Below are 25,463 nucleotides of genomic sequence, written 5' to 3'. Positions count from 1 at the left end.
AGGAGTACAGCTCTTGAAGAGCCAATATTATTCCGGAGTATATGGGTGAAAGCAAGCTTATTTGTAGTCTAATGAACAACCCAGCATCTGCACAGAACTCCTTCAGCTGCAGTCCTAAGCATGCCATGGTTTAAAGCTATAGGAACAATCTTGCAGGAATTTGGGCCTTGTGAATTCCCTCTCCCCCTTCATTTGTGTAAAGATGAGACTAAGACTATCTACTTGAGAACTAACCACAGTTCCCTGTGATATCCAAACTTGAGGAACTTGTTTGTAGTATTGTTAGTCAAAACAAATCAGAATCAAGTCATAGTTTGATATCCTGGTTTGTTAATTACCTATAGTTAGAACAAACCACTGTGCTCAGTGTTCAAAAGTCATAGGGAAAGGTGGCTCTAATGTAGAAGAAGCTTTAAATCTGTTCCTAGGGTTGCCAGGCTCAGGGCCTGAGAATGATTCTGTATCTTTAAGAGAAGAGAAAATTCAGCCAAGTGCAGGTTTTCTTGCAACATTGTAATGGGAAAAACTACAAGGTGGAATTCTCCCTTACCCCTGCACAACTATTAAAGATACAGAAGACCTCTTAGAGGCCAGGCCCAGCCTCAAAGAGGTCTTCTGTATCTTTAAAAGTTGTGCAGGAACTATATAGGAGAGCAGGAAACTTTGTGGCAGTTAAGGGTGGTGGAATTGAAGGACTGAAGGTCATAAGCAGAGTAGTAGTATGAAAGGCTGTGGAGAGCTTTAAAGAAAAGGGTTTGTGCTAGAAGATGCAGAAAGTAATGGGGAAACCATTGTAAGGATTTAAGGAGGGTGAATTATTTTGACAGTTAAGTGCTTGACAGTGCTGAGAGGACAGAGGTATAACCAGGAAGGTCAGAGCAGAGCCAGAGTTGTGTAATGGTTAGAGTGTTTGACCTGGGAGATGAGGGTTCAAATCCGTACTCAGTCATGAAACTCACTGGGCCAATCATCAACTTTTAGTCTAACCTACCTCACAGGGTTGTTGTCAGGATAATCATGGGTAACATGGAATGGGGGAGAACGTTGTATGCCACGAGCTCTTTGGGATATGTATGTATTAATTAATTAATTGAAAATGTGTCTCATCTTGTTTAGAAACTATGATGAACTTTCCCAGGGCTGACCCTATCATTAGGCACAGTGAAGGGTCTGACTCTGGCAGCAGTTACTGAAAAGTGGGCAGTGGCAGTGAGGAACTGGAGGACAGAGCTGTGTGTCTCATATCCTGCCTGCACACGCACACACACACCCCGCTGCCCTCAGGTGCAGCAGAAGACAACGACCCATCACAAGTGTTGGAAGAATGATTCAGCAGATGGCCCAGTCAGCTTCTGCAAGGGAAACGGAGGGGGGTACCATCACTGTAGACAGTTCTCCTGACTCCCGCTGCTTCCTGGTATTAGGGCAGACCCGATGCAAGGTTTCTCCAAACAGTGAGTACCGTTTCCCAAACCCACTGGATGTCTTTGGCTTACCCTGAGCTGCCCTTTTCTGTTTGAATTAAGGCTGCCGTCCTTTACATATTTTCCTGTAAGTCCCACTGAACTTTGTATGACTTGCTTCTGAATAGACATGCATTGGTTACATGCAGTTTTTAAGGACTTTGTTCCTATCCACAAACGGCACAAGTGGTACTAGATCTCCCCCACCCCCCAAAATAGGTACTGTCATTCATTTTTAGGATGAATCACAAAGGGAGAGAAGTAGCGTTTCTGTTCCTTAGCCACAAAAACAGCAGCGTGTTTGCTTCCCGGTTACTGATTGCATCCATGCATCATGACCAACAAACACACCTCCCCAGAAACATGTGAATAGAGCAATTTTAAATTCAAAATGGCATCGGAGGGAGGAAATGTCTCTGGGGGCAGCATTGGATCAAGCGGAAGAGCCGCATTCCTTCAGGATGAACCCAGTCTAAGCTGAAAAATGAATTGATATATTTATCATTCAAAAAGGCTGTGTGGCTATTGAGCATTGTTTCCTCTTGGCAGCTTCTATGCAGCGTTAATGTCGTGCAGAATATGGGGAAACCATAAAGCAAATTAACAGAGCTCCATTTTGGCTAAGCTTTCACACTCCCAACTTCTTCAGGCCAATGCCTATTTCACCGAAGAGGTACGCCTGGCGCCTACACTTCTATCTTTCCGGCGCCAGGTAAAGACCTTTTTATGCTCCCAGGCATTTTAATCTTTTAATTTTCTTAATCTTTCTACTTTTAACATGTATCCTTCTTAATTTGTGTTGTATTTCATTTTTGTTGTGCTTTCTGTTGTTTGTTTGTACATGTTTTTGTGATTTTTTATGATGATATATTGTATTTTATCTTGTTTGTTCACCGCCCTGAGAGCTATTCTGCTAAGGGCGGTATATAAATTGAAATAATAAATAAATAAATAAATAAATATATGACTGCCTTTAACTGCATGCCTTCCTTGTAAAAAGATACCGGGAAAACATCAAAGACATGTCAGTCTCTCGGCTCATTGATGATGGGAAGGACTTTGTGGCATCCCCTTAAGACGCTTTGCTTAAGTGCTTAAGACGTTTGCTAGATCTCCTCCACTGGGCCCGATGTAATAACTCTAGAGACCAACCATCTGATTTTGCTACTCTATGTGCTCTTCTTCTCATTGAGAAAGAGCAGCAATTTCTGGCAGATACCTGCACAACTTATGACATCTGGCTGCTCATCGCTTATTATTCTTTCCAGTGTATGAAAGGGTAGCATGCGGCTGCCCTAAGGACTGTTTGGAAACTTCAGATTCTGCAGTTGGCAGTACAGCTGAGCTGACATTTCTCAGAAGATAATCTTATGATCATTTTTCTCTCCCCAACCATCCCCACCCCAGGAGGGGATTTTGCTGATTATCTGAATATTATTCACCTTTTTTGTATGTGTGGCATCCACCATCTGATTCTATAAGCAGAGGCTGGATGGTGTATCTGGGATGTTGTCACAGCAGAGTTTCTGGATTGGCAAGGGGATGGACTAGCGGACCTTTGAGGTCTCATCCAATTCTCTGATTTTATATTTTCCCCCACAGTACCTTAGAATGACTGGGGCATTGTGGGGGATAGAAAGTGTCAGCCAGGCTAGCAGCACAAGACCTCTGCTCCTAATGGTCAGAGCCCCTGAAACCTTTGGAGAATTCCGCCCAGAACCACCCCATCCCCCAATTTTGGGAGTTGGGTTTTGTTCAGCCCTAGTGGTTAGCTGCAGGGACCACATCAGACTTGCATGGGAAAGGCTGCACAGACTAGATTACTTTCTGGGCACAATTCAGGTGCTTGTGTTGAACCTTTAAAGCTCTACCTATAAGGAGTAAGACAATCTTTCAACTGCTCCCTGCAGGTGAGGGCAGATACAATCTTATCAGGAGGTCCGTTCCATACAACATTTTATTTATTTATTTATTTATTTATTTATTTATTATTTGATTTATACCCCGCCCTTCCTCCCAGCAGGAGCCCAGGGCAGCAAACAAAAGCACTAAAATCACTTTAAAACATCATAAAAGCAGACCTTAAAATACATTAAAACAAAACAACATTAAAAAAAATTTTTAAAAAAACTTTAAAGACATCTTTTTAAAAAAGGGTAAAAAAACAAATAGTTAAAAAAAGGGTGTTGTTTTTTAAAAGCAATTCCAACACAGATGCAGATTGGGATAGGTCTCAACTTAAAAGGCTTGTTGAAAGAGGAAAGTTGACATGGGAAGCGGACCTTTAGTGCTGTGGCACTGAGACTTTGGAATTCCCTCCCCTTAAATATTAGACAGGTACCATCTCTGTTTTATTTTTGAGGCCTACTGAAGATCTTCCTTTTTCAGCAAGCCTTTTAAGTAGACCTTATCCCAATCTGCATCTGTGTTGGAATTGCTTTTTAAGATGTTTTTAAAGCTTTTTTTTAAAAAAAAATGTTTTGTTTTAATATGTTTTTAAAGATGTTTTGTTTTAATATATTTTAAAGTCTGTTTTTAAGACTTTTTAGAGTGTTTGTAGTGTTTTGCTTGCCACCATGGGCTCCTTGTGGGAGGAAGGGTGGGATATAAATTAATTAAATAAATAACTATAGCAAATATTGGAGACTGTCTTTTTGCAGTTTGGGTCCTCAGCCCTAATGACTGCTCTTGGTGCCTTTGTAATCAAAGATCAGCTGATAGCTGTACACAGAGCTAAGCCTTTTTGGTGGTGGTGGTGATGTGCCTGTTGAATTCTCTTAGGTAGGCCTGTGATGGTTGATCTTTTTAACTTATATTTATTTATTTTTACACTTATAGCCCACCTTTCCTCCAAGGAGCTCAAAGTGGTGTACACAGTTCTCTTCCTCCCCATTTTATCGTCACAATCCTATGAGGTAGATTAGGCTGAGAAATAGGGTGAGTAGCAGGGCTGGTGCCAGGCATGCCCAGGCCCTTGGGCACCAGCCTGCCCCAGGTCCCGACACCCACATGCACGCCCCACCTACCTACCTTTCCCTTGAAGTGAATGCTGCCTGTGCTGTGCTATGTGCATGCATACTTGCCATCAACCAAGATGGCAGCAGGGGCATCAGCCCCTTAGGGAAACCTTGGCCACCATCTTGGTTGATGGCGGGCTTGCACCCACAGCGCAGCTGCCATTTACTTCAAGAGAGAGGTAGGTGTGGCATGCAGGTGGGCATTGCGGGCCTGTGCAGTAGTGTGGGGGGGTGATTGGGAGCTCCCTTTCTGCAAACCATGTCAGGGTTGGGAGCCGACGCTGCCATGGATCGCGGAAAGGAGCGCTACCCACCCACCCTACGGAGGGGCCCTTCAGGTGCTCCTTGAGCCCAAAGGACCCTCAGCCAGGGCCTGACCTGGCCACCCTCTGGCGCCAGCCCTGGTGACTAGCTCTGATCACCCAGTGAGTTACATGGCTGAATGGGGATTTAAATGCTGGTCTCCCAGGTCCTAGCCTGCATTCAGATTTGGGTTTATTGCATTAGTTTTAGTTATAATGGTGGAGTTTCTGTCCCAGTTTTTAACATTCCTTTCACACTGCAGTACCTGTTGCCTTATGGAACTGAGGCTGTTTGACCCATATACTGCCATGTCACACTAAATTTCATTCACACCAGTGGGTGTAGTGTGACACAACAATGAACGTCATGAATGTCGCTACTCCCCCACCCTTTCCACACATGCACACTTCTGTTTCTATATCTTTAGGGTGATATCCAATTGTGGCAGCCTGCTCCCACAACCACTGCACTAGTAGGAACCTTCTTCTTAGTGTAGCATGACAAATGGATCCAAAGAGTGTCTTGCTCTTGTGAAAGATGTTGCACAGTCCCCCTATAATATACTTGGTGATAGTTAAGCTTATGTGCTACTGCATGTGCAACCCTCAAACTTGTTGGTATAAGATTATGTGGAATCACACCCATAATAAACCAAGAGTAGCACACACTAGTAGATACCTGCCATATCTATCCCTCTCCCTATCTATCGAAACATTTATAAAGAGTAGACATGTTCATTGCCTATGGCCATACTACTCTGAACACGCCTGATCTTGTCTGATTTTGGAAGCTAAGCAGGGTCAGGCCTGGTTAGTATGGGAGACTGCCTGGGAATACAGGAATACCCCACTATACGGACCTTCACTTTATGGACACTCGCGAGTACGAACATACTTACAGTAGCACCATTCCCATTTACGTACTTCGCTTCACAAGAATGGAAACTTAACCTTTGGTAATGGCCTGTTCTTTCGGTGGGGGGGTGGAAAGAGACGCGACTGCAAATCAGCTGGGAGGCGCAATTGCGATCAGCTGAGGCGCAGCAGCAGAGGCTTTAGCACGGGGCTTTGAGGCTCCATGTGAAGGAGAGGTGGCACAGTGGCGGCACAAGTGAAAAAAGGTAGCGCTTCACTTTAAGTACATTTTTGGTTTACGTACTCACTCTGGACCCATTGCGTACGTTAATGCGAGGTATTAGTGTACTGGGTGCTATAGGCTTAGAGGAAGGCAATGGTAAACCACCCCTGAATACCTCTTACCATGAAAACCCTATGAATATATTCAAAAACAGATTTATAGGGTTGCCATAAGTCATAATGTAGTTGAAGGCACATAACAACAAAATACATTTTCACCAAACATCGATGCTTCTAGCCAGAAAACAACCACCACTAATTGTCCCACAAATTGAAATGTTGCTATCTTTTCTTAGAGCCGTTCTTAGTTTCAGAAAGGAGTGTGCTCTTGCTGTTGGGTGAGGATTGCTAGTCAATCAGGGATAAAGGCTTCATTGGTTTCTTGATTTATGGACCAGTGGCCAGAATACCCATGCAGCAATGACCTGCTATTTTTGTGAATATCTGTATTTTCTTCTTGTCTTTCAGTTCTTTGAAGACTGTGCCCGCCCCACCTCCACCAATTGCAGAGAGCACATCTCCCATGAACTGGGGCAGCAGAAAGCAGGACACATAACTAAATCTATCCTTCAATAGCTAGGCTACCACTTCTTTCATTAAATAAGAGCTGAATATTGTACTAGGCCTTTTCTAAAATTCTTTCAGTGTATCTGTGCTGGGCAGGCAAAGCAGGATCAATGCTCGCTGTCCCTATGGCCTGCATTCGTTGAAGGTCAGAAGCGAAACTGTGTGCGTACAATTTACTTTGCCCAGTTGAAAACCCTGAAAGAGCAAGGGTGCCCTATAACAATGTATACAGACTGATGGAGTTGTATTTATTATTATTTTACTATATTTTGTAGTAGTAGTAGTAGTATGCACAGGTAGGCTAGGTTATTTACTTCCAGTGAACATACGTCAGGAAATAGGGACAGTGAGTGCAATCCCGCTTCCCCCCCCCATTAAAAGAACATCAGAAAAGGGCTGCTCTTGCCACTAAATCAGGAATTGCAAGACTGTTTGCTTTTGTGGTAATGAATTACTGTGACATAGCTACAGAATGATTTGAGTTGGGAACTCCCTCCCCCTCTAGTAGCTAGTCTGTGAAGTCCCTAAACTGAAGAGTTTCCCCTGATAACATGATTTTTTTTAAAAAAGAAAGAAATGAAATAACACATACTTTTTGTTTTTTAGAAAGGTAAACTGACTTGTGATTGGCTTAACAACAAGATTTAAGAGGCAGAGGCCAGTGGTTCCCAGTTGTTTGATACGTGTGCCTTCAGAAAAGCTGAAGTGTGCCTTGAATAATAGCATCATAGAATAGCAGAGTTGGGTCTGTGAGGCCATCAAGTCCTACCCCCTGCCCAATGCAGGAATCCAGCTTAAAGCTGGATACTGTTTTGATGTAGTTTTAATTGTTTTCTAAGTCCCCTCTTGCTTTATACCAGAAAGGCACACTATAACTTGTTGTTAATAATTACGCATCTGATGAAGCTTCTGCCTTGAAAAACCTATTGGCCTGTACATTGTCATGATTCTCTTTCACCCCCCCCCCCCACGTTTGCTTCCAAATAAGCCACTGTGTTGGATGCATCTACTGCTCTATGCTTGTTGGAATTGGAAGGCTAATATATGGGCACTGGCCTTCCAATTTGAGAGCAGGGGTGTAGTTGTCCAGGGTTGTGAGGGGTCTTAGACCCTTTACTTTTCTGGGAGCAGGGTCCCTAAGTCTCCAACATCCTATGAGCCAATCCTTATGAAAAGGGAATGTGTCAGTCACCCAGAAGAGTCTTCTTACATGCTTCTTTGGCCTTTCCTGCTAATTGGAGCCAGAGTGAAAGGAGGTGAATTAGCCGCTGAGAAGACTTCTAGTAGCTAATGCTCTCCTCTTTTATGCTTATTGGCTCTGTTGTTGTGGGAGAAGACAAGGATCTCATTCTCAGCCTGCAGCATGAAACAGCAGTGGTAGCAGCAGGGGTGGGGAAGGGGGTGTGGCTGTGACTAACATGAAGGGACCCTGAACGTCTCAGTTTGCTACTACACTACTGTTTGAGAGAGAATTAAGACTTAGTTTTCTCTAATGAGCTTGTACTGTAGCTGACAGGTGCAGACAAATGTCTGATGCATCACCGCCAGCCAGAAAGCATAGTCCTTCCCTGGACCCTAAATCATCTACATTGCCATTGTCATCTGCCGCAACCATTCCATCAGGCTATAGGAGAGGGAGAGAGTGGAGACTGCAGGGCTTCCCCATCAGCTCTGCTGGAAGCAGTAGAGGCCAGCCCATTATGGCAAATGCGGTACTGCCCCACAAACCTGTCTGCCCACAGTTGGCCCCCATCATGCTGCCTTCCTCCTGACAATCAGTCAAAGGCCTAGCACTGCCTGTTAGCTTCCTCTTCCTCCTCCTCCATGTGGCTCTTGTAGAACTCAGCAGGGAAGAGGATGGGGATAAAATGGGAAGGATTGGCTTTGCCTGTCCTTGGCTCTGGCTCCATCTCCTGTTTTGGCTCCTTGCCTTCTGCCCTCCCAGTCACAATGGGCACCAACCACCATTGGCTCAGAGACAAGCTCCATCAAGCTGCTGTCATCTACAGGAGCCATTGCATCAAGCTATAGAAGAGAGATGGGACTACAGGGCTTCTCCATCAGCTCTGCTGAAAATCCAGCAACATTTGGCTCCTCCTCTCTTGGTTATATTTTCATTCCAGAGAAGAGTTCTGTAACTAGTAATGCTTTTCCTTTTAGGTTGTGTTTTTGAGATTGTAAGCCTAAGGGCAGGGACTGTCTCATCATTGACATTTGTAAGCCTTTTTTGGTTGAAGAGCGGGATAAAAATGCTTTAAATAAATAATAATAAATAAATGACTGGGCAACAAGAAGGGTAGGCTATCAAGAGGCAATGCCAGCTAAGCTTTCATAAGAGTAAGGACAACAGCAGTGACTGCTGCATATGCAGCCTTGCCAGGGCAAGTAAGGATTAAGGGACTGGGAAGTGTCAGTTCAGCAGCCTGTGCCTAATCAGTAGTCTAATTATTATAGGTCTGGTGGCCATGTGTTCTGCTTTGCAGAGGGTCAAGTCTGGTTGAAAAGTAAAAGAACCAGAGAGAGCATGTGCAGAGACCTTGGAGTTCATCACCAGTTGGCACCTGGACAGGAGACCGATTAAGCAAACAGGTTATCTAGTCACAGTCATCCCCACTATGATGAGATGTATTCCCACAGTTCAAGCCAGGCAAAAGCACATATGGAGGGTGCAAAGCAAGGCCAGTGGGGAATTGTTAAAGCTGGGCAGGGTGGGGGTTCTTCTGTCCTGGTCATGATTCCCACTCCCTCCCCATATAGCTGGTGGGTAGGAAGGCTTAGCTTTCTCTCCATCTCATTTGTTCTTAAAACTTCTGACCTGCCCTCTCCCAAAAAACTCCCACAGGCAGTAACAGTTCAGATGCCTCCATATGACAACCAAGAAGTGGTTTGTTTTTGTTAACACATGAGAATAGGTAATACACAATTGCCCCAGAACAAGGCTGGTCCTAGTATAGCGTTACACATGCATACACACCACCACTGTCTGGAAGCACCCCAATTGTCCCTGCATCACACACAAACCTAAACATGTCTGCACAGAAGAAAGACCCATTGGGACTTATTCTCAGGTAAGTAGGTTCAGGATTGCAGCCTTTGAAATGTTTTGGAACTTACGGAAAGCTATCTACTGGTATCAAACAGGAAAGGCAAACTCTTTCAAATATTTGAAGGTAGAAACAAAGCCCAATTTGATAATGGAAATAATTTGCCTCTTGTTTTACATTGCATGTATCATCAGTCTTCCAAGAATTCAGGGCAGTGTAAATGGTTTTGCCAATCTTTCACCAAACCCAACTTATAAAGTAGGTTTGGCTGACGGATAGTGAGTGGCCTGAGGTCAGTGAGATTTGTGGTTTAGTGGGGTTTTCTTTGAACCCACGTCTCTCTAGTCCAAGTCTAACACTATGTCTTGTATACCACACTGACATTTTAATATACAGCTGTGATTGGATGTGCTCCTGCATGTAACCACTGCTACTGGACAATCTGGATTCTTTAAACTAATATCCCTAAAACCTTTAATTATGTCAACACATTTGTGTATTAAATGCATTTCTTAATGTAGCATACGAAAGCTCCCTAAAGACTTGGGTTATGGTGCTGATCCTGCAAGTCCAAATGGGCTATGGGCCACCAGCTCAGACTCTGTCTGGTTTGTAAGTACGGTAGGGCCCCACTCATATGGTGAGTTATGTTCCAGACCCCTGCCTAAAAGCGAAACCCACTGAAAAGTGAAACTCATTCAATAGAATGGTGCCCGACGCCTGAAAAATGCGGTAAAAGTGGAACAAGCGGAGTATGAGTGGGGCCTTACTCTAATTGCTTTTCTGTGGTGGCCCCCGAACTGTGGAACAGCTTACCGGGGGAGATACGCCTGGCGCCTACGGTTCTTTCTTTTAGGCGCCAGGTTAAGACCTGGTTATACTCCCAGGCATTTTAATGTTAATTGTTTTTATGTTTAATGTTTTAGTTTAATTTTGTTGCTTTTTATTACTGATTTTATTCTAATATTGTATTTTAATCTTGTTTTGTACACCGCCCAGACAGCTATTAGCTATGGGCGGTTTAGAAATGAAATGAAATAAATAAATAAATAAATAAATAAATAAATTGAAAGCCACTGTGTTAGTGGAATGCTGAAAAGCGGGCTGCCAAAAAGAGGGGCCCTACTGTAATGTCAAGTGTGTTCAGTGCGTTATTTTTGTAAAAAATGAGGTTCCGGTACTCATACCTTGATAAAAGTGCTGTGGGTGCCAGTTCCCAATGGTCGCTATAGCTAGCCAAAGAAGAGGTGTTGGTACTCTGTACCAGTGAGTACCATCACACACAAATAAGCCCTGAGTGTGCTCATTATAGAACCTGAAAGAGTGTGCAGTGAGAACATCAGTGGCTGCTGGATCAGGCCTGTGGCCCATATTTTTAAAACAAATTTATTATGGCATTATCTTTCACAGACTAGCATCCGCTTAATCAGATGTATTGTTGTCCTTAGTTGGACAATCACAGATAAATTCCTGGGACAATTATCTGAGTTGATAGAAATGTTTTATCACACATCTCCATCTGATATGTAACTTTACCTCCTTACTACATGATAGGATGCTCCAATGAGGCAACCAACTTTGCTATGGAGCACGTAGGTCACCTTGCTCTTCCAATGATCTGCATACAATGAAACAGGAGGGTCAGGGGCTGGAGTGCAGGTAATGCAAATATCGGTCCAAACCTGACTGAACACAGGTAAGGCTGCACTGTTATGCCTACTACGTGGCAGTGGCGAAGAAAGCCTATTTCTCTGCCACCATTGTGTCTGCAAGTAGCCAGCTGGCAGATGTTTTCCAAGTGGTTAATGGGCTTTTGCCATCTAGCCAAGAGAGCATTGCTCTGATAGCCTTGGAGGCCTGCTGAAACAACTTTGCAACACACTTTAGGGACAAAATTGATCAGATTTGGATAGAGTTGGATACCACAGTTAGAGCAAGTCCAACGGAGGAGTCCAGAGCACTGCCTGTTTCACCTTTATTGCATCAGTTTCAATTATTGCAGCCTGAGGATGTGGACAAGCTGCTTGAAAAATTGCAGCCCGCCACCTGCCCCCTTGACACTTGCCCATCCTGGCTGCTGAGAAATAGCCATAGGAGATTGAATGGGTGGGTCCAGGGAGTGATTAATGCTTCACTGGAGGAGGGGGAGATATCATCTGACTTGAAGGAGGCAGTGGTGTGTCCCTTCCTTCAGAAGACCCCTCTGGACCTATAAATGTTAACTATCACCCAATGGCAAATATCCTCCTTTTGGGCAAGTTTCTTGAGAAGGTGGTGGCGGTCCACCTTCAAGCATGCTTGGAGGAAACTGATTACTTGGATCCATTCCAGTCTGGCTTCAGTCCTGGCCATGGCACTGAAATTGCCTTGGTCATCCTGGTTGATGACATTTGTCAGGAGAGGGGGGGGATGTGATTCTGCTCATTCTCCACGATCTCTCATTGGCTTTTGATACTGTTGACCACTGTATCCTTCAGGAATGTCTTGAGGAGGTGGGGGTTGGGCCTTCAGTGGTTCCGCTCATACCTCCAGAACCGCTTCAAAATGTAGTTATGAGAGGCTGCTGTTCAGCCCATGGGAATTATCCTGTGGTGTTCTGCAGGGTTCCATCTTGTTCCCCATGCTATTTAACATCTATAGGAAACCACTGGAGCTGTCATCAGGGGATCTGAGTGAGGTGGGATCAATATCCTGATGACACCCAGCTCTACCTTTCTATTCCATCTGAAACAGAAGATGCAGTTGAGGTGTTGAACCAGTGCTTGGAGGCAGTTGATGTGGGCCAATAAATTGAGGCTGTATCCTGAAAAGACAGAGGTGTTATGTGTCCAGAGTTCTCATGTTCAGGAGTTGGGAAGACGGCCTGTTCTGGATGGGACTGCTTTTTCCTTGAAGGAACAGGTCCGGAGCCTGGGGGTATGCCTTGACCCAACACTGTCACTGGAAGTTCAGGCAACCTCAGTGGCTAGGAGTGCCCTTTTCCAGCTCCAGCTATTTTGCCAGCTCCAGTCCCTTTTGGACAGAGAAGACTTGGCCACAGTGCTCCATGCTCTGGTAACTTCCAGTCTGGATTATTGCAATGGGCTCTACATGGGGCTGCCCTTGAAAACTATTTGGAAACTTCAACTGGTCCAAAATGCAGCAGCCAAGTGACTGGCTGGGGGTTCCCTTTAGAACTCACATAACCCCTGTTTTAAAAGAGATGCATTGGTTGCCAGTTCATTTCCGGGCTCAGTTCAAGGTGTTCAAGTTAATCTTTAAAGCCCTAAACAACTTGAAAATGGAAATGGACTGCCTTCAAGTCGATCCCGACTTATGGCAACACTATGAATAGGGTTTTCATGGTAAGTGGTGTTCAAGGGGTTTACCATTGCCTTCCTCTGAGGATGAGAGGCAGTGATTGGCCCAAGGTCATCCAGTGAGCTTCATGGCTGTGTGGAGATTCAAACCCTAGTCTCCCAGGTCATAGTCCAACACTCTAACCCAGCCTTTCCCAACCGGTGTGCCTCCAGATGTTGTTGGGCCACAACTCCCATCAGCCTCAGCCATTGGCAATGCTGGCTGAGGCTGATGGGAACTGTGGTCCAACAACATCTGGAGGCACACTGGTTGGGAAAGGCTGCTCTAACCACTACACCACACTGGCTCTCAGTCCCAAATATCTGAAAGACCACTTCCTTCCCTACAGATCCTCTTGGGTGCTGACATCAGCAGAAGGGGCCCTTTTGGTAGTTCCACCACCCTCAGAAGTTCGGGGGGTGGCCCGGGAGAGGACATTCTCTGTGGCAGCCCCTAAGCTGCGGAACTCCCTCCCCACTGAGGTACTTCTGGCAACTTCATTGTACAACTTTAGGTGAATACTGAAGATGCACTGCTTTACCCCTGGCTTTCGACATCTGAGAGAGATATTTTTAAGGCCCATGCTATTTTCTGTGATGTTGTTTAGGTTGCTTTTAACTGTTTTTAATTATGTTTTAAAAATTGTTGTAACCTGCCCTTGGACCTTTGGGTGAAGGTCAGATGACGATGATAATAATAACTCTACCCTGGGGTATTTATTTTTATACACCGTTTACTTGTTTCAGAGACCTATTTCTTCCCTACAGACCCTGTTGGGTGTTACTGTCAGCAGAGGGGGGCTTCTTGGTAGTTCCACCACCCTCAGACGTTCAGGGGATGGTGGCCTGGGAGAGGGCTCTCTCTGTCGCAGCCCCTAAGTTGTAGAAATTCCTCCCTGTAGAGGTGCATCTGGCACCTTCACAATACTGATTTTGGTGAAAGCTAAAGATGCACCTTTTTACCCTAGCCTTTGGCACCTGAATGTTTTCAGGACCCACCCTACTCCTGTGAATGTAGTGTGTTTTAATGGTGTTTAATATGTATTTTAAATTTCTGTGACCTGTCCTAGGACCTGTTGGTGAAGGGTGCACAATAATAATGAAACAAAAGTTCTCTACGTGGTTTGCGATCTGCTAAGTTATCAGTCAGTAGGTTATTAGTCATGCAGGATGATGCCTAGCTACAGGAACTGAGGATGCGCCCTTGAACACATCACAGTATCCTCTGCACTCGACAGGAATCCTGTCAGGAATCAGTGTGGTGTGTGTATGTTCTTTGGCAAACAAATTAATATGAATCTGCCCCCTTTCAAGATGAAAAAAAAAAGTATTGGTAAAACAGTACTTTGAAGAACCTTGTGCGCTTCCACATATTTTTGAACGGAGGTATTCAAGATGGCTGTCACTTTCTTTCCATGGCTGAACATAAAGGTTCCCTTCCAGGCAGAGTGAGGAACCCACAGAGGTGCAACTGATTCAACGCCAGACGAGACTGAAATACATGCCGACTTCTCCCACTCTAGTCTAACCAGTGCAAAGTTTGACGTGGCTGGATTGTGCTTACAGGCCAAAAGGCACGCGGGGAGGTGGGGTGCGCCTTCAGAGCCTCCACCTGTAGCAGCCCGAGACTTCCTCAGAAGGCTCCCGAAAGGTCGGAAGTTTGGATTCCCCGGCAACGTCATACGCATCCCTGAGCAAATGGGTGACTGGACGGGTGGCCGCGGCCGTGCACCGGCGGGGAGCAGCGGCAGCGTGGACATGTTGGCCACGCATTGCTGGCATTCTCGGAAGCGGAACCTTCCAAGAATGCGCTTGGTAGCCTGGCCATTTTCTAGGCTGTGGGTTCGCCAGCAACATGGTGGGCAGAGAAAGCTCAGAGGTAGGAGACATTATTATTGTTAAGGCCGCTTGGGAGACACGTTGAGGTTGCAGATGCTTTTACCACGCTGTGGGGAGGGAAAGCTCAGAGGCAGGCAAAAAAATAATAATGGTAAAGTGGGGAAGGGGGAGGGAAGAGTAGCGGCAGCCGCCGCCGCCGCCGCCGCCGCCGCCGCCTTGCAAAGTATCTAAGGATTCAGGCTCGCCATAGAAACGGCCGCGGCAGCAAACAGGCCCGGGGGTGCCGGGTGGCGGGCACTTTCGAGAAGTGGGCAGCAGCCGCGGGAGGCGCTTTGCTCTCCAAGGCCGCTTCCCGGAGATGGAGAAGGGGGAAGGGGATCGCCAAGGATCGGCCGCCCGCCCGAGCAAGGGGGACTCCCGCTCTCATCCCCCCAGGCCGACTCAGCCCATCGCTGCGATGGAGAACGTCAAGGAGATGCAGGTGGGAATGTTTGCTCTGGTCCTGCCTGAAGCGCTTCGCAACTTTTGCGGCGGGGAGCGCTTCTCCTCTTCCTTGCTTTAGAGGGTTCTTGGAGGAAAGGCAGCCAGAGCACTCTTCTTGTAGCGCCTCTCCTGCTGGCAGTGACCAGATGCTCCTGGATCTTTAATAGGCACGTAAAAGAGGGAATTTCTGCAGGTACAGCTTCTCACCCCCGGCAATCTGCGTCTACCCTCCTCTGCCCCCAAGTTCTCTTGTTGTTAATCGCTATGGAAAAGGAGAGCGTTTGTTTTTGTAGGTGCTTGCCATGCAGGGGTGAGCAGCTGTACCCACAGAATACCTTTTAGGTTGCAATCCAGTAGACACTTACCTGGGAATAAGTCCCAGTGAACCCAATGAAGCTTACTTGTGAGTTGTCATGGATTGCACTACTAGTTAGCTGTTTAAAAAACTTTCTCTCCTTCAGAAATGTTCACATACTAAGAACGAAAGAGAATAAAATTTTGAGTTTCTGCAAGCCTTTTAAGCAGATACCTCATTCCAATCTGCATCTGTATTGGAATTGTTCTTAAAGATGTTTTGAAAGATGCTTCGAGAGCTTGTATCATTTGTTTGCTGCCCAGGGCTCCCTTAGGGAGGAGGGGGGATATAATTAACAAGAACAGTAATAAAGAAAATGGCACAGAGCTGTTTGAACAAAACATTTCAAAAGACTGAGCGCGTTAGAGCAATGTCAGCTATGGAGAGTTGGATGTGCTACATTGTGCAAAGTGTAGCCCAGAACGACTTGTGAGAGAGACACTTTAAAACATGTTAAAAGAAGTAAGTTCTGGAGTCTTTTACTTTGGTCACTCTATTTCTCTGAGGTTTTAACCTCTGCTGTTCTCAGAGTAGTGACATGTGCTTCCTAATTGCACTTTTTTAAAAATTGTCACAACAGTCCTGTGAGTTAGGTCAAGTTGAGAGTGACTGGGTAGGTGACTGGCTCAGGCTCACCCAGGTCTCATCCATACTGTCAGTATTTTGTGGGAGGGATTGAAGCCCATGGCAGAAATGTAGGTTTGTGCAATTAAAATGGATTAAAGTGCTTTGTCACCCTAGTGCCACGGATTCTCTAAAAACAAAGTGGATTTTTTTTGCTGTTAGGAAAGTGATGGGGAAAGGCACTGAAACGTGTGGAATGAACAAATGATTCATGGGAAGACATCAACACCGCACAAGCAAATCAGAACAAATGCTCAATAAAGACTTGACCTAGTCTAACCTTTGTGCGAGCTTTGTGCAAGCAAATCAGGATGAATGGCCAGTAAACAGGCCACCTGGAAGAGCCCTCAGTGAGCTTCATGGCTGAGGCTGGGGGCTGAATCTGAATCTCTTCAGTCCTACTCTAACCAATGCAGCACACTGGCTCTTGTTTTTAAACAGTGCGAGGTGTCATAACTTGGTTGCTTGCAAATCATACTTTGTGATCAGGGCGGCACCCCAAAGAAGGAGCTTGCCCTCTCCCCCCTAGTATATTGTGCCCACCTAGAAATATACATTGCTCCTTCTGTGCCCTGCCCCCTAATTTTTGTGTGTGTGGTGCAGCTACTCTTTGTAATTTGGAAGCTCTTTCCCAGAAACCCATTTTATAGGGGCTGGCGGTTGTTACTTAGTGGTGAAGTATGGGCATTCTGCATATGTTCTAGGGTACACTTCATTATTATTCTGTGTTCAAAGGTTTCACATCTGGTGAATCCTGATTTGGTAAACCAGCTTGGTTTCCCCCTCTTGGAAAATGCCTGAAGCAGAGCAGCAAATGCATAGATGCATAGATCCAGAGATGAGACAAGTTATTCTGGTAGACAGAAAATTCCACAAGTATCTCTCCTCTTTATCTTGCAGTAAAAATATAATAATAAAAAATTACATAACAGAAAATTTGCTGTCCTTTCATTACTCCCAAATCAGCTGCCTGAGGTGGCTACCTCACTCTGCCTGATGGTAGGGCAGGCTCTAGATGGAGCAAAACACTTCAGTGGGCAAATCGTACTTTGCAGGTCTTCAGCTGCCATGTGTGTTATATAGATGATCTTCAATAGCTGCAGTTGGAACCTCTCCAAGCTGCTGGATCCTCCTGTTACCATTTGCATTCGGATTGTAAGGGCTAGGAAAATCTGCTGAACAGAGGTGAAATATACCATGCAGGATCAGGTGTTTCAGACCAGGACCCAGCTTTAGTCCAGAAGTGTAATAATAATAATCTTCTCCTCCTCCTCCTCCTCCTCCTCCGATTTGCATGATGGTAGTGCTGCTACTATAACCCACCTTAGGTTAAGCTGCAGCCCAGTGCATGTAAGGCCAGTGGAGTACAGAATGAACAACAGAAATAGAAGGAAACTGCAAGGTCAGTGCTTCAGCCTTGGAAATATAATAGAAATGGACAACATCAAGAGGGAGAATATCTGTTTTGTTTAAACTCTTCCTACCTAGCTTTTTAATTTTGAAGAAGTTCAGAAGACAGCATACAAAGCATGAGCTTATTACATGGAGCAGAAACACAATAAAACTATAAACCAGCAGAGCTGTAAACTTTCAGGAGCAACCATAAATATCAACATCAGCAACAAATAAGATTTTTTTGACCTGGCACCTCAAAGTAGGCAATTTGGGTACTGGGTGAATGTCTCTAGAGAGATGTCTCACAATTGTGGTGCCACTACTGAAAATACCTTCTGCCCCCCCCCCCTTGTCTTGCTGCTGAAAGGGACCACCAATGGAAGGGCCTCCAGATGATTTGAATGATTTGACAGCTTCATATGGGAGATGCCGGGGCTCCAAGCTACACAGGGATTAAAAGGCTTGGATCAGCAGATTGAATTGTACCTAGAGATGAACAGGAATAGCAGAGATATACTGATGTTTTGTGGGGCTAGCTCCTCTCAGTGGTTTAGCTGCTGTATTGTGTGCCAGCTGAAGTTTCCAAGTAGCCTTCTAAGGCAGCCCCACATATAATATATCGCAGTTTTCTAATAGTGATGCCACCAGAGCATGAATAACTGTGGCCAGCCTATTTCTGTCCAGAATGGGCTGCAGACAGTATGCCAACATCAGCAGTTGAAAGGTGCTTTCTGCCACAGATGTCACCTGGGCACCTGAAGTGAGGATGGATCTAAAAGTACTCCCAAACTGTGCAGCTGCTCCTTCAGGAGAAATGCTACCCATTTAGAGTGAACACCACATCCCTGGGCAGACCACCCACCCACCAACAGCATCTCCATCTTATCTGCTTGGAATATTCCTTTGCTGTTTGTAAGTAGGTGTGCTGGTGGTGCCCTAGAAAAGCTTTGTGTGTATTGCGAGCAGAGCTTGGAAAAGTTACTTTTTTTGAACTACAACTCCCATCAGCCCCAGCCAGCATGGCGCTGGCTGGGGCTGATGGGAGTTGTAGTTCAAAAAAGTAACTTTTCCAAGCTCTGCAAGTATCAACTTCTTGTCTGTGGGGTGCTTTTGTGTAGGTTCAAAAGGCAGACGTAGAGCCATCTAAATTTTGGCACCTCAGGAAATCGCCATTGCTTTATTTTATTTCTAGAATTCAGAGTGAAAGCCTTGTAAAGTTTTTGTTTTGTGTTTTAAAAACACATTTGAGTAAAATGATGCATTGCCAGTGTCCTCATTTCAGAGAAAGTAGCTGTGAGATCCAACGTTAAGCTGCAGGGCCAGACAGGAAATCCTGATGGATGGTAAATTGGTTGAGCTGCTGATTGGTTATCCCTAGTACAGTATCTCTTGTTGGGAACTGAGCTGGTGCTTTTGAATCATCTTGCCAGTTCTGTTACTAGAAACCTTATTCTGCCAAGGGGATTGATGTCAGCTAGATGTTGCCAAATAGCGCTAAATGGGTGTGCACATTATTTGCTTTCAAGGAACAGTGTCTTGCTAATTTAAGAGCTTATTTCCTTTGGCTCTGGCCCAGCTATAGCAATGCCTATAATTTGAATGTGGATGGCTCTGGTTAAAAATGATCAAGCAGACATGATTGCAAAGAAGGAAGTTAGATGCTGAATCCAGAATTTCTGGGTCTCTTCTGATGTTAGAAGATCTGGGTATACAGATGGTAAGCTACGTGCAACTATTGTAAGAGGGCAAGCATGTACCCCCACCCCCACCACACCCCACACCCCCAGGAAAATGGTAGAGATGCAAAAAGGGGGTGCCATCATAATGTGACCAGAGGGTTGGATTTTGACTAGCGAAGCCTGTGTTCAAATCTCCACTTGGCTATGAAACTTGCCGGGTGTAACTGACCAGGTAGTGTCAGTTAGCCTAAACTATTAGATAGGATTGTTGTGAGGATAAAATGAGATAAAACCCATGTGCACTGAATTTCCTGGAGCAAGGGCAGGCAAGATACAAGTGAGGTGAATATTTGACAAAACTAAATGATCTTTGAGCTTTCCTGTACTATTTATGCAAACATTTGGCCTTATACAATATAAAGGAGTCTTCTGGCCATTTCAGTTTTACATTTGCTCAAGTGGGGCAGGGCCTACCACAAAATGTTGCAATGTGGAGTGCTTCTGTTCAGTGTTTCAGGCTGCAGTCCTATAACACTTACTTGGGAATCGGTCCCACTGAAATCAATGAAGCTTACTTCAGAGTAGACATGTATAGGATTGCACTGTCAGCAAGCCATGCCCTCCTCGTAACTCCATTCCACTTCTCCTCCCAGTTGGATTTCTCCCCCCCTGACCCCAGTCACCATTTTGTGGCCACTGAACATGCACCACTCTCAATGGGCTTTTTTGGGGGGGGTTGGTCTTGGTGGGTTTTCTAGCTTTTTTTTTTGTACTTTCATAAACCTTGGAGTTTCCCAGAACCTGCTGCTATCTCTCCAGCCCAGCCACTCATAGGCTTCAGTGCTACAGGTGCAAAGCTGAGGAAAGAATAGCATAATTGAGGGAAGGCAGGACTTTCAAGTGAAGTTAGAAGTGTGCAAAATGTTAAATGTGGAAATGAGTTAAAGAAAAACATACCTGGACTGAAAATAATATGGGATTTTGTTGATAAAATGCTCAAAGGATAATGGACTGTTCTGTCCTAAGATTTGATCCACAAAATCCTCACAAGCATAGGATGGACAGTACAGGTAGCAATGCATGAAAAAGGAGCGACTCAGAACAGGAGACTATGCTGCCATGATAGTACATTTCACTGGTGATGCAGGCTAAAGATATGGAGGAAGAAGGTGATCATAATTGTGCTTATTTGGAAGTAGGATGGCTTCTTGCAGTTGCCGGGATCAAAGTCTTGTACTTCCAGAAGAAGGCAATTAAAAGCTCTCTTATGGAGACTTGAGGATTAGTGGAGTACCCCAAGTGGTACTTGGACAGTTCAGTTACGTATAACTGCTTCAGCATGTTATGTAGTCTGCATGGAATCACTCAAACCACATTAACACATCGTTTTAGTTTCTGTGTGATCTAGCCCTCGTCTCATGAAAATGTTAGGGGATCACGGTGCTCAGTGGGTATCTTGTCTTTAATGAATGCCTTAGACAAGTGTATGCTGAAAAAGGCAAGTGAGTAACATGGGAATGATCCACCCAGGAGTGTGAAAGTAGAAATATCTCCTGAAGTCACAATTGTGCAAAACAACAACAAATAAAACAGCAACATATCTGGCTGAGAAATGGCAAAGCCTTTAGGTTGAGTGTGTGTAGATGAGACCATCAGAAATTGATGTTTCATGATCAGTGGAATCTAATTCATCATAGTTTTGCTGGTGTGAGTGGAAACAAAATAGCAGACTCGTCCTTTAAAGGTGATGCAACAAAGTCTTTAAAATATGGAAAACTTAAAATAGCATTTTGTGGTGATTGCAGAGAGAGGCTACAGCACCATGGTGACAAAGTGTCAAAGTAGAGAAAAATCAGTTTGCAGTATTGAACACTGCAAACAAAGCATAAGTTAGACTGACCAAGCAATATATCAATAACAAGCTCATTAAAAAAAGAAGCACAGGTAATATAAACCAAATGAGTTCCAGATGGTTAGGACTGTTTAAATTGCTCTTCACACTATGAAATGGGTTAGCATCACAGACAAGGACAGTGTTGTATTTGTATTCCACTGTTCCTCCAAGGAGCCTATGTGGCTTTTCTTCATTTTATCCTCATAACAACCTATGAACCTTTTTGAACCTAGGAGTTCAAAACCTTGGAAAACTAAGGAACTGTTGTGAGCACCAGAAAATATCAATTTCATAGAAGAAAAATTGGCAATGCTCAGAAGCTCCCCCAAGGCAAGACACCTACACACACTCCAAAACAAATACAACACAGACAATACAGACGGCCCCCTCACACACCAACATAAAAGCAAAATAATAACAGACTCGGAACACTATTTTTGTAAAAAAGTTGGGAGTGGCAGGGCAGCGAAGGGGGTATCTGAGGGTGCCATGGTGCCCACAGATGCCACATTGGGGACCCCAGAGACAGAATGAGATATGGTGACTGCTGGTCACCTAGCAAGCTTGATGGGTGAAGTTGAATCCTATCCACACCATACCTTTAAAAACCATTTATACCACTTTAACAGTCATGGCGTGCCCCAAAGAATCCTCAGAACTGTAGTTTACCACTCACAGAGCTACAGTTCCCAGCACCATTAACAAACCACAGTTCCCAGGATTCTTTGGAGGAGGCTATGGCTGTTAAAGTAGTATAAGAGTGCTTTAAATCTATGGTGTGGATGTGACTTGGGTTAAGACTGCAACCCTGTGCATAGTTAGTTGGGAATATGTCCCAATGAATACAGTGGGATTTATTTCTGTGTAAGTATAGATAGGATTGCACTGAATATACATTTTTAAAAAGCATTAGCTCCAGGAAGTTGACAATATGACAAACAGAACCAGAGAGAGCATGCACAGAGACTTTGGAGTTCATCAACAGTTAGCACCTGGACAGAGACCGATTAAGCAAACAGGTTATCTAGTCACAGTCATCCCCACTATGATGAGATGTATTCCCACAGTTCAAGCCAGGCAAAAGCACTTATGGAGGGTGCAAAGCAAGGCCAGTGGGGAATTGTTAAAGCTGGGCAGGGTGGGGGTTCTTCTGTCCTGGTCATGATTCCCACTCCTTCCCCATATGGCTGGTGGGTAGGAAGGCTTAGCTTTCTCTCCATCTCATTTGTTCTTAAAGTTTCTGACCTGCCCTCTCCTAAAAAAACTCCCACAGGCAGTAACAGTTCAGATGCTTCCAGATGACAACCAAGGTGGTTTGTTTTTATTAACACATGGGAAGAAAAATGCAAATGTACTTTTTAATCTGCGGGAATTCCTTTCATATTCCTGTTTGGAAAGATTTGGTTGACTATAGAGTGGAGAAGGGAAACATCCATCCTTTGTGGTCATCTTTTTCTTTGTTTAAAAATTCCAAGCCCAATCTGTGCATGATTGTAAAAGGTTGGGGTGATGATGGTGGAAATTCTTACCTGCTGATTACAGGCAGTGCATTCAGTAGACCGAGGAGAACTCTAACCTGATGTTGGTTGAATGCATTGCATGGTAAAAGTATGTTAAAATGTGCACTAAATTTTTTTAAAATAAGAGTTGGGGTACAAACCTCAGCCCGGTTTTTGTGGTGCACTGTTATGGTCATGAAAGTTCTCTTGAATTGTGGTGTGGTTCATCACCCTCTGTGCTGGGATGAGAGGCTTGAGCAGGCACAGCCAATGTGGTGCCCACCAGATGTTGTTGGGCTCCAGTTCCCATCATCCTTGATCATTAGCCATGTTTGCTAGAGCTGTTGGCAGCTGCAGCCCAATAACAACTGGGAGGGCAGCATGTTGGCTACCCCTGAGCTACAGCATTATTTCTATGGCAACATCTCCATACCTTGCTGTTGGGATTACATGGTGAATTTGCTTATGTTTATGTAATCAGATGTGCCTTCCACGTCCTAAGGGCTTAGAGTGGGCCAACAATTTTATAACAACTTTACCCTAGTCTGTCCTATCCCTGGTCACCCAAATCAAAAATGTATGCTACTTCCAGAAGATACACAAACCTGGGCTGTGACAAATAGTTTTTGAGCTGTGGCAATAAATCACAGGAGTCACATACCCACTCTCCATGGGGAAGGCTGAGTTGCAAAGTATGCTGGTAGCCTTTGGGGTTGCTGTTGGAGCGTGATTCCATGGTGGCCGAAAAGAGCTTGAACTGGGCTTACAGAGTTAAGACAAATGTCAAAGAAAAAGTGGTTTTGAGATCTAAAGAACAGAAAAGGTAGTACCACTGAGCTGCCTTTAATGCATTTAATTTTCTTTTTGATCTGGGCAAGTTCTGTTGCAATTAACACTCCCAAATGAGTTCCACAATTGTCTCCCAAGAACCCGACCAACTCTCCTCCTTGGCTGAGCACTTCTTAATACAAGACCCTTGTCTCTCAAATCTTGGTTAGCCTCTGGCAACCCAGCCTTTAAACTCAGGTTGTCTGCAATGGCTTATTAAAAGCCACCTTTATTAGTTAATGTTAGTCAGTTGCTCATAAGTAATGCTGTTGTCTTTCAAAGCGCAGATCAATTTCATTATCAGGTCTGCTCTTAGCAATTTTGCACTCCTGTAGAGCTGGCAGAAACAAAAGGGAAAAGCACCACGTGATGGACAAGAAAGAGAGGCAGGCTCTGGTGCTTGGTAAATTTACTGAGGCTCAACACGTTTCGGAGTAATCCTTCCTCAGGAGCTACAAACATTAAAACAAACTAAAATCAATAACATGGAGACAACATTGTGGTCTGCGACTTATAGAAATATATGGCAAAACACTTTTAAAGAACACATTCCATATAACATACTTCACATATGTAGTAAAAAATTGTCATAACATTAAAACTTGCATCTGTGTAAAGCAGCTCAAACAAAGCAAATGCTATTGCTAGCCAGCTGCAACATAAAACTCTCTCGCCCTCCCCAAATACAACAAAGATAAGACCCTGTACTGACCAATGGAGATCTGTTTCTTTTTCTCTGCCTGCGCAGTTCAAATTCTTTATCCAGCTCCACACAAAACAAACACCACAGACCAAATTCTGATACTGCTGTTATCTATATTGGAAGTTTGGATCAGCTCAGCTGCTTAATTACTGCATTTGCAAATACAGCTGGTCCTGCAAATACTTGCAGAGAGTAACTGGCATACTCAGTAGTTGTAGTAAATCAGCCCAACTTTCATATAGTACCCTTTTTGTAGATTTCATTTGTATTCAGAGAAATCCAATTCCTCATTTAACCCCAAAGGAACCAGACTTTTTAAAGAGATAATCCAGAATAATTCTCTCCTGAGGTCAGTTGAGCTAAAGTGTAGCTTAGATATTTAACCCCTGTTTTATCCTACTAACTGTGATTCTGTTTCAGTGTTTCAGCTTTCAGTCCTTAGAAGCCTATCTCCAGTATTTTATCTATTCCAATTATTTTTCAGGTGCCAATGGTTATCAGTAGAGGGGGCAGGGGAATCTCTTGCAGGTACTGTTGCTCTTGTGGCTTCACATTTTTCTCCTTGAATTGCACTATTTTTTAAAAACTGAATAGTTAATTTCTGTCTTTGGTCATGTCCTTTCAGTAAAGAACACTCAGATTAGCTCCAGTACAAACCACGGAAGAAATGGTGATGAATCTGGGCTCAGCCCAGAAACTGCTATTCAGTTCTAGAACTGAGGCTTGAAACATGTGAAAGGGCCTGCAAGGCCATCAAGTCCAACCCTTTGCTCAGTGCAGGAATCCAACTTAAAGCATACCCAACAGGTGCCTGCCCAGCTGCCTCTTGAATGCTATAAGTTTTAGAGAGCCCACCACCTCCCCAAGGTAGTTGGCTCAATTGTTGAAACGCTCTAACAGTTAGGACATTTTCCCTGATGTTCAGTCAAAATCTGGCTTCCTGCAACTTGAGCCTATTATTCTGTGTCTTGCATTCTGGGATAATTGAGAAGAGATCCTAGCCCTCTGTGTGGCAACCTTTCAAGTACTTGAAGAGTGCTATCATATCTCCCCTCAGTCTTCTCAAGACTAAACATGCCCAGTTCTTTCAGTCTCTCCTCGTAGGGCTTTGTTTCCAGTCCCCTGATCATCCTTGTTGCCCTCCTCTGAACCTGTCCAATTTGTCCGCATCCTTCTTAAAATGTGGTATCCAGAACAGGACACAATACTCAAGATGAGGCCTAACCAGTGCCGAATAGAGCACCAGTTCTATATCAGCTGGCACTAGTTGTCTGACCGCTTCTGATCTTGATTTAA

The 25,463-nt window shown here is 44.4% G+C and overlaps 1 protein-coding gene and 2 long non-coding RNA genes across 12 annotated transcripts in view; 2 read left to right on the top strand and 1 right to left on the bottom strand.

The window, feature by feature from the left end:
* Nucleotides 1-681: 681 nt before the first annotated feature.
* On the top strand, nt 682-6,538 carry LOC133366385 (uncharacterized). Of its 4 annotated transcripts, none has more exons than XR_009758395.1 (3): nt 682-753; nt 1,117-1,454; nt 6,388-6,538. It is a non-coding gene; the product is annotated as an uncharacterized LOC133366385 (long non-coding RNA). The 4 variants fall into 4 exon arrangements; XR_009758392.1 differs by having other exon boundaries at nt 688-793; XR_009758391.1 differs by having other exon boundaries at nt 688-858.
* Nucleotides 6,539-14,495: 7,957 nt separating this feature from the next.
* Nucleotides 14,496-25,463, top strand: part of DNAH5 (dynein axonemal heavy chain 5) — a 196,844-nt gene continuing 185,876 nt past the window's right edge. For 6 of the 7 annotated variants that reach the window (XM_061589366.1, XM_061589341.1, XM_061589331.1 and 3 more), the window contains exon 1: nt 14,496-14,747. In XM_061589366.1, coding sequence (XP_061445350.1) covers nt 14,724-14,747 — 24 coding nt within the window. In that variant the 5' untranslated portion in view covers nt 14,496-14,723. Of the gene's footprint in view, nt 14,748-15,119; nt 15,189-25,463 lie in introns of those variants that run through there. The other variant, XM_061589323.1, reaches the window with a different exon arrangement.
* Nucleotides 23,664-24,277, bottom strand: LOC133390514 (uncharacterized). Its single transcript, XR_009764418.1, has 2 exons — nt 24,177-24,277; nt 23,664-23,916 (listed from the first exon to the last, which is right to left on the bottom strand). It is a non-coding gene; the product is annotated as an uncharacterized LOC133390514 (long non-coding RNA).

The sequence above is a fragment of the Rhineura floridana genome, chromosome 1, assembly GCF_030035675.1.
Source record: "Rhineura floridana isolate rRhiFlo1 chromosome 1, rRhiFlo1.hap2, whole genome shotgun sequence".
Lineage (NCBI taxonomy): Eukaryota > Metazoa > Chordata > Lepidosauria > Squamata > Rhineuridae > Rhineura > Rhineura floridana.
Note: the sequence above shows the minus strand (reverse complement) of the source record. Positions and strands in the feature narration are given on the sequence as shown.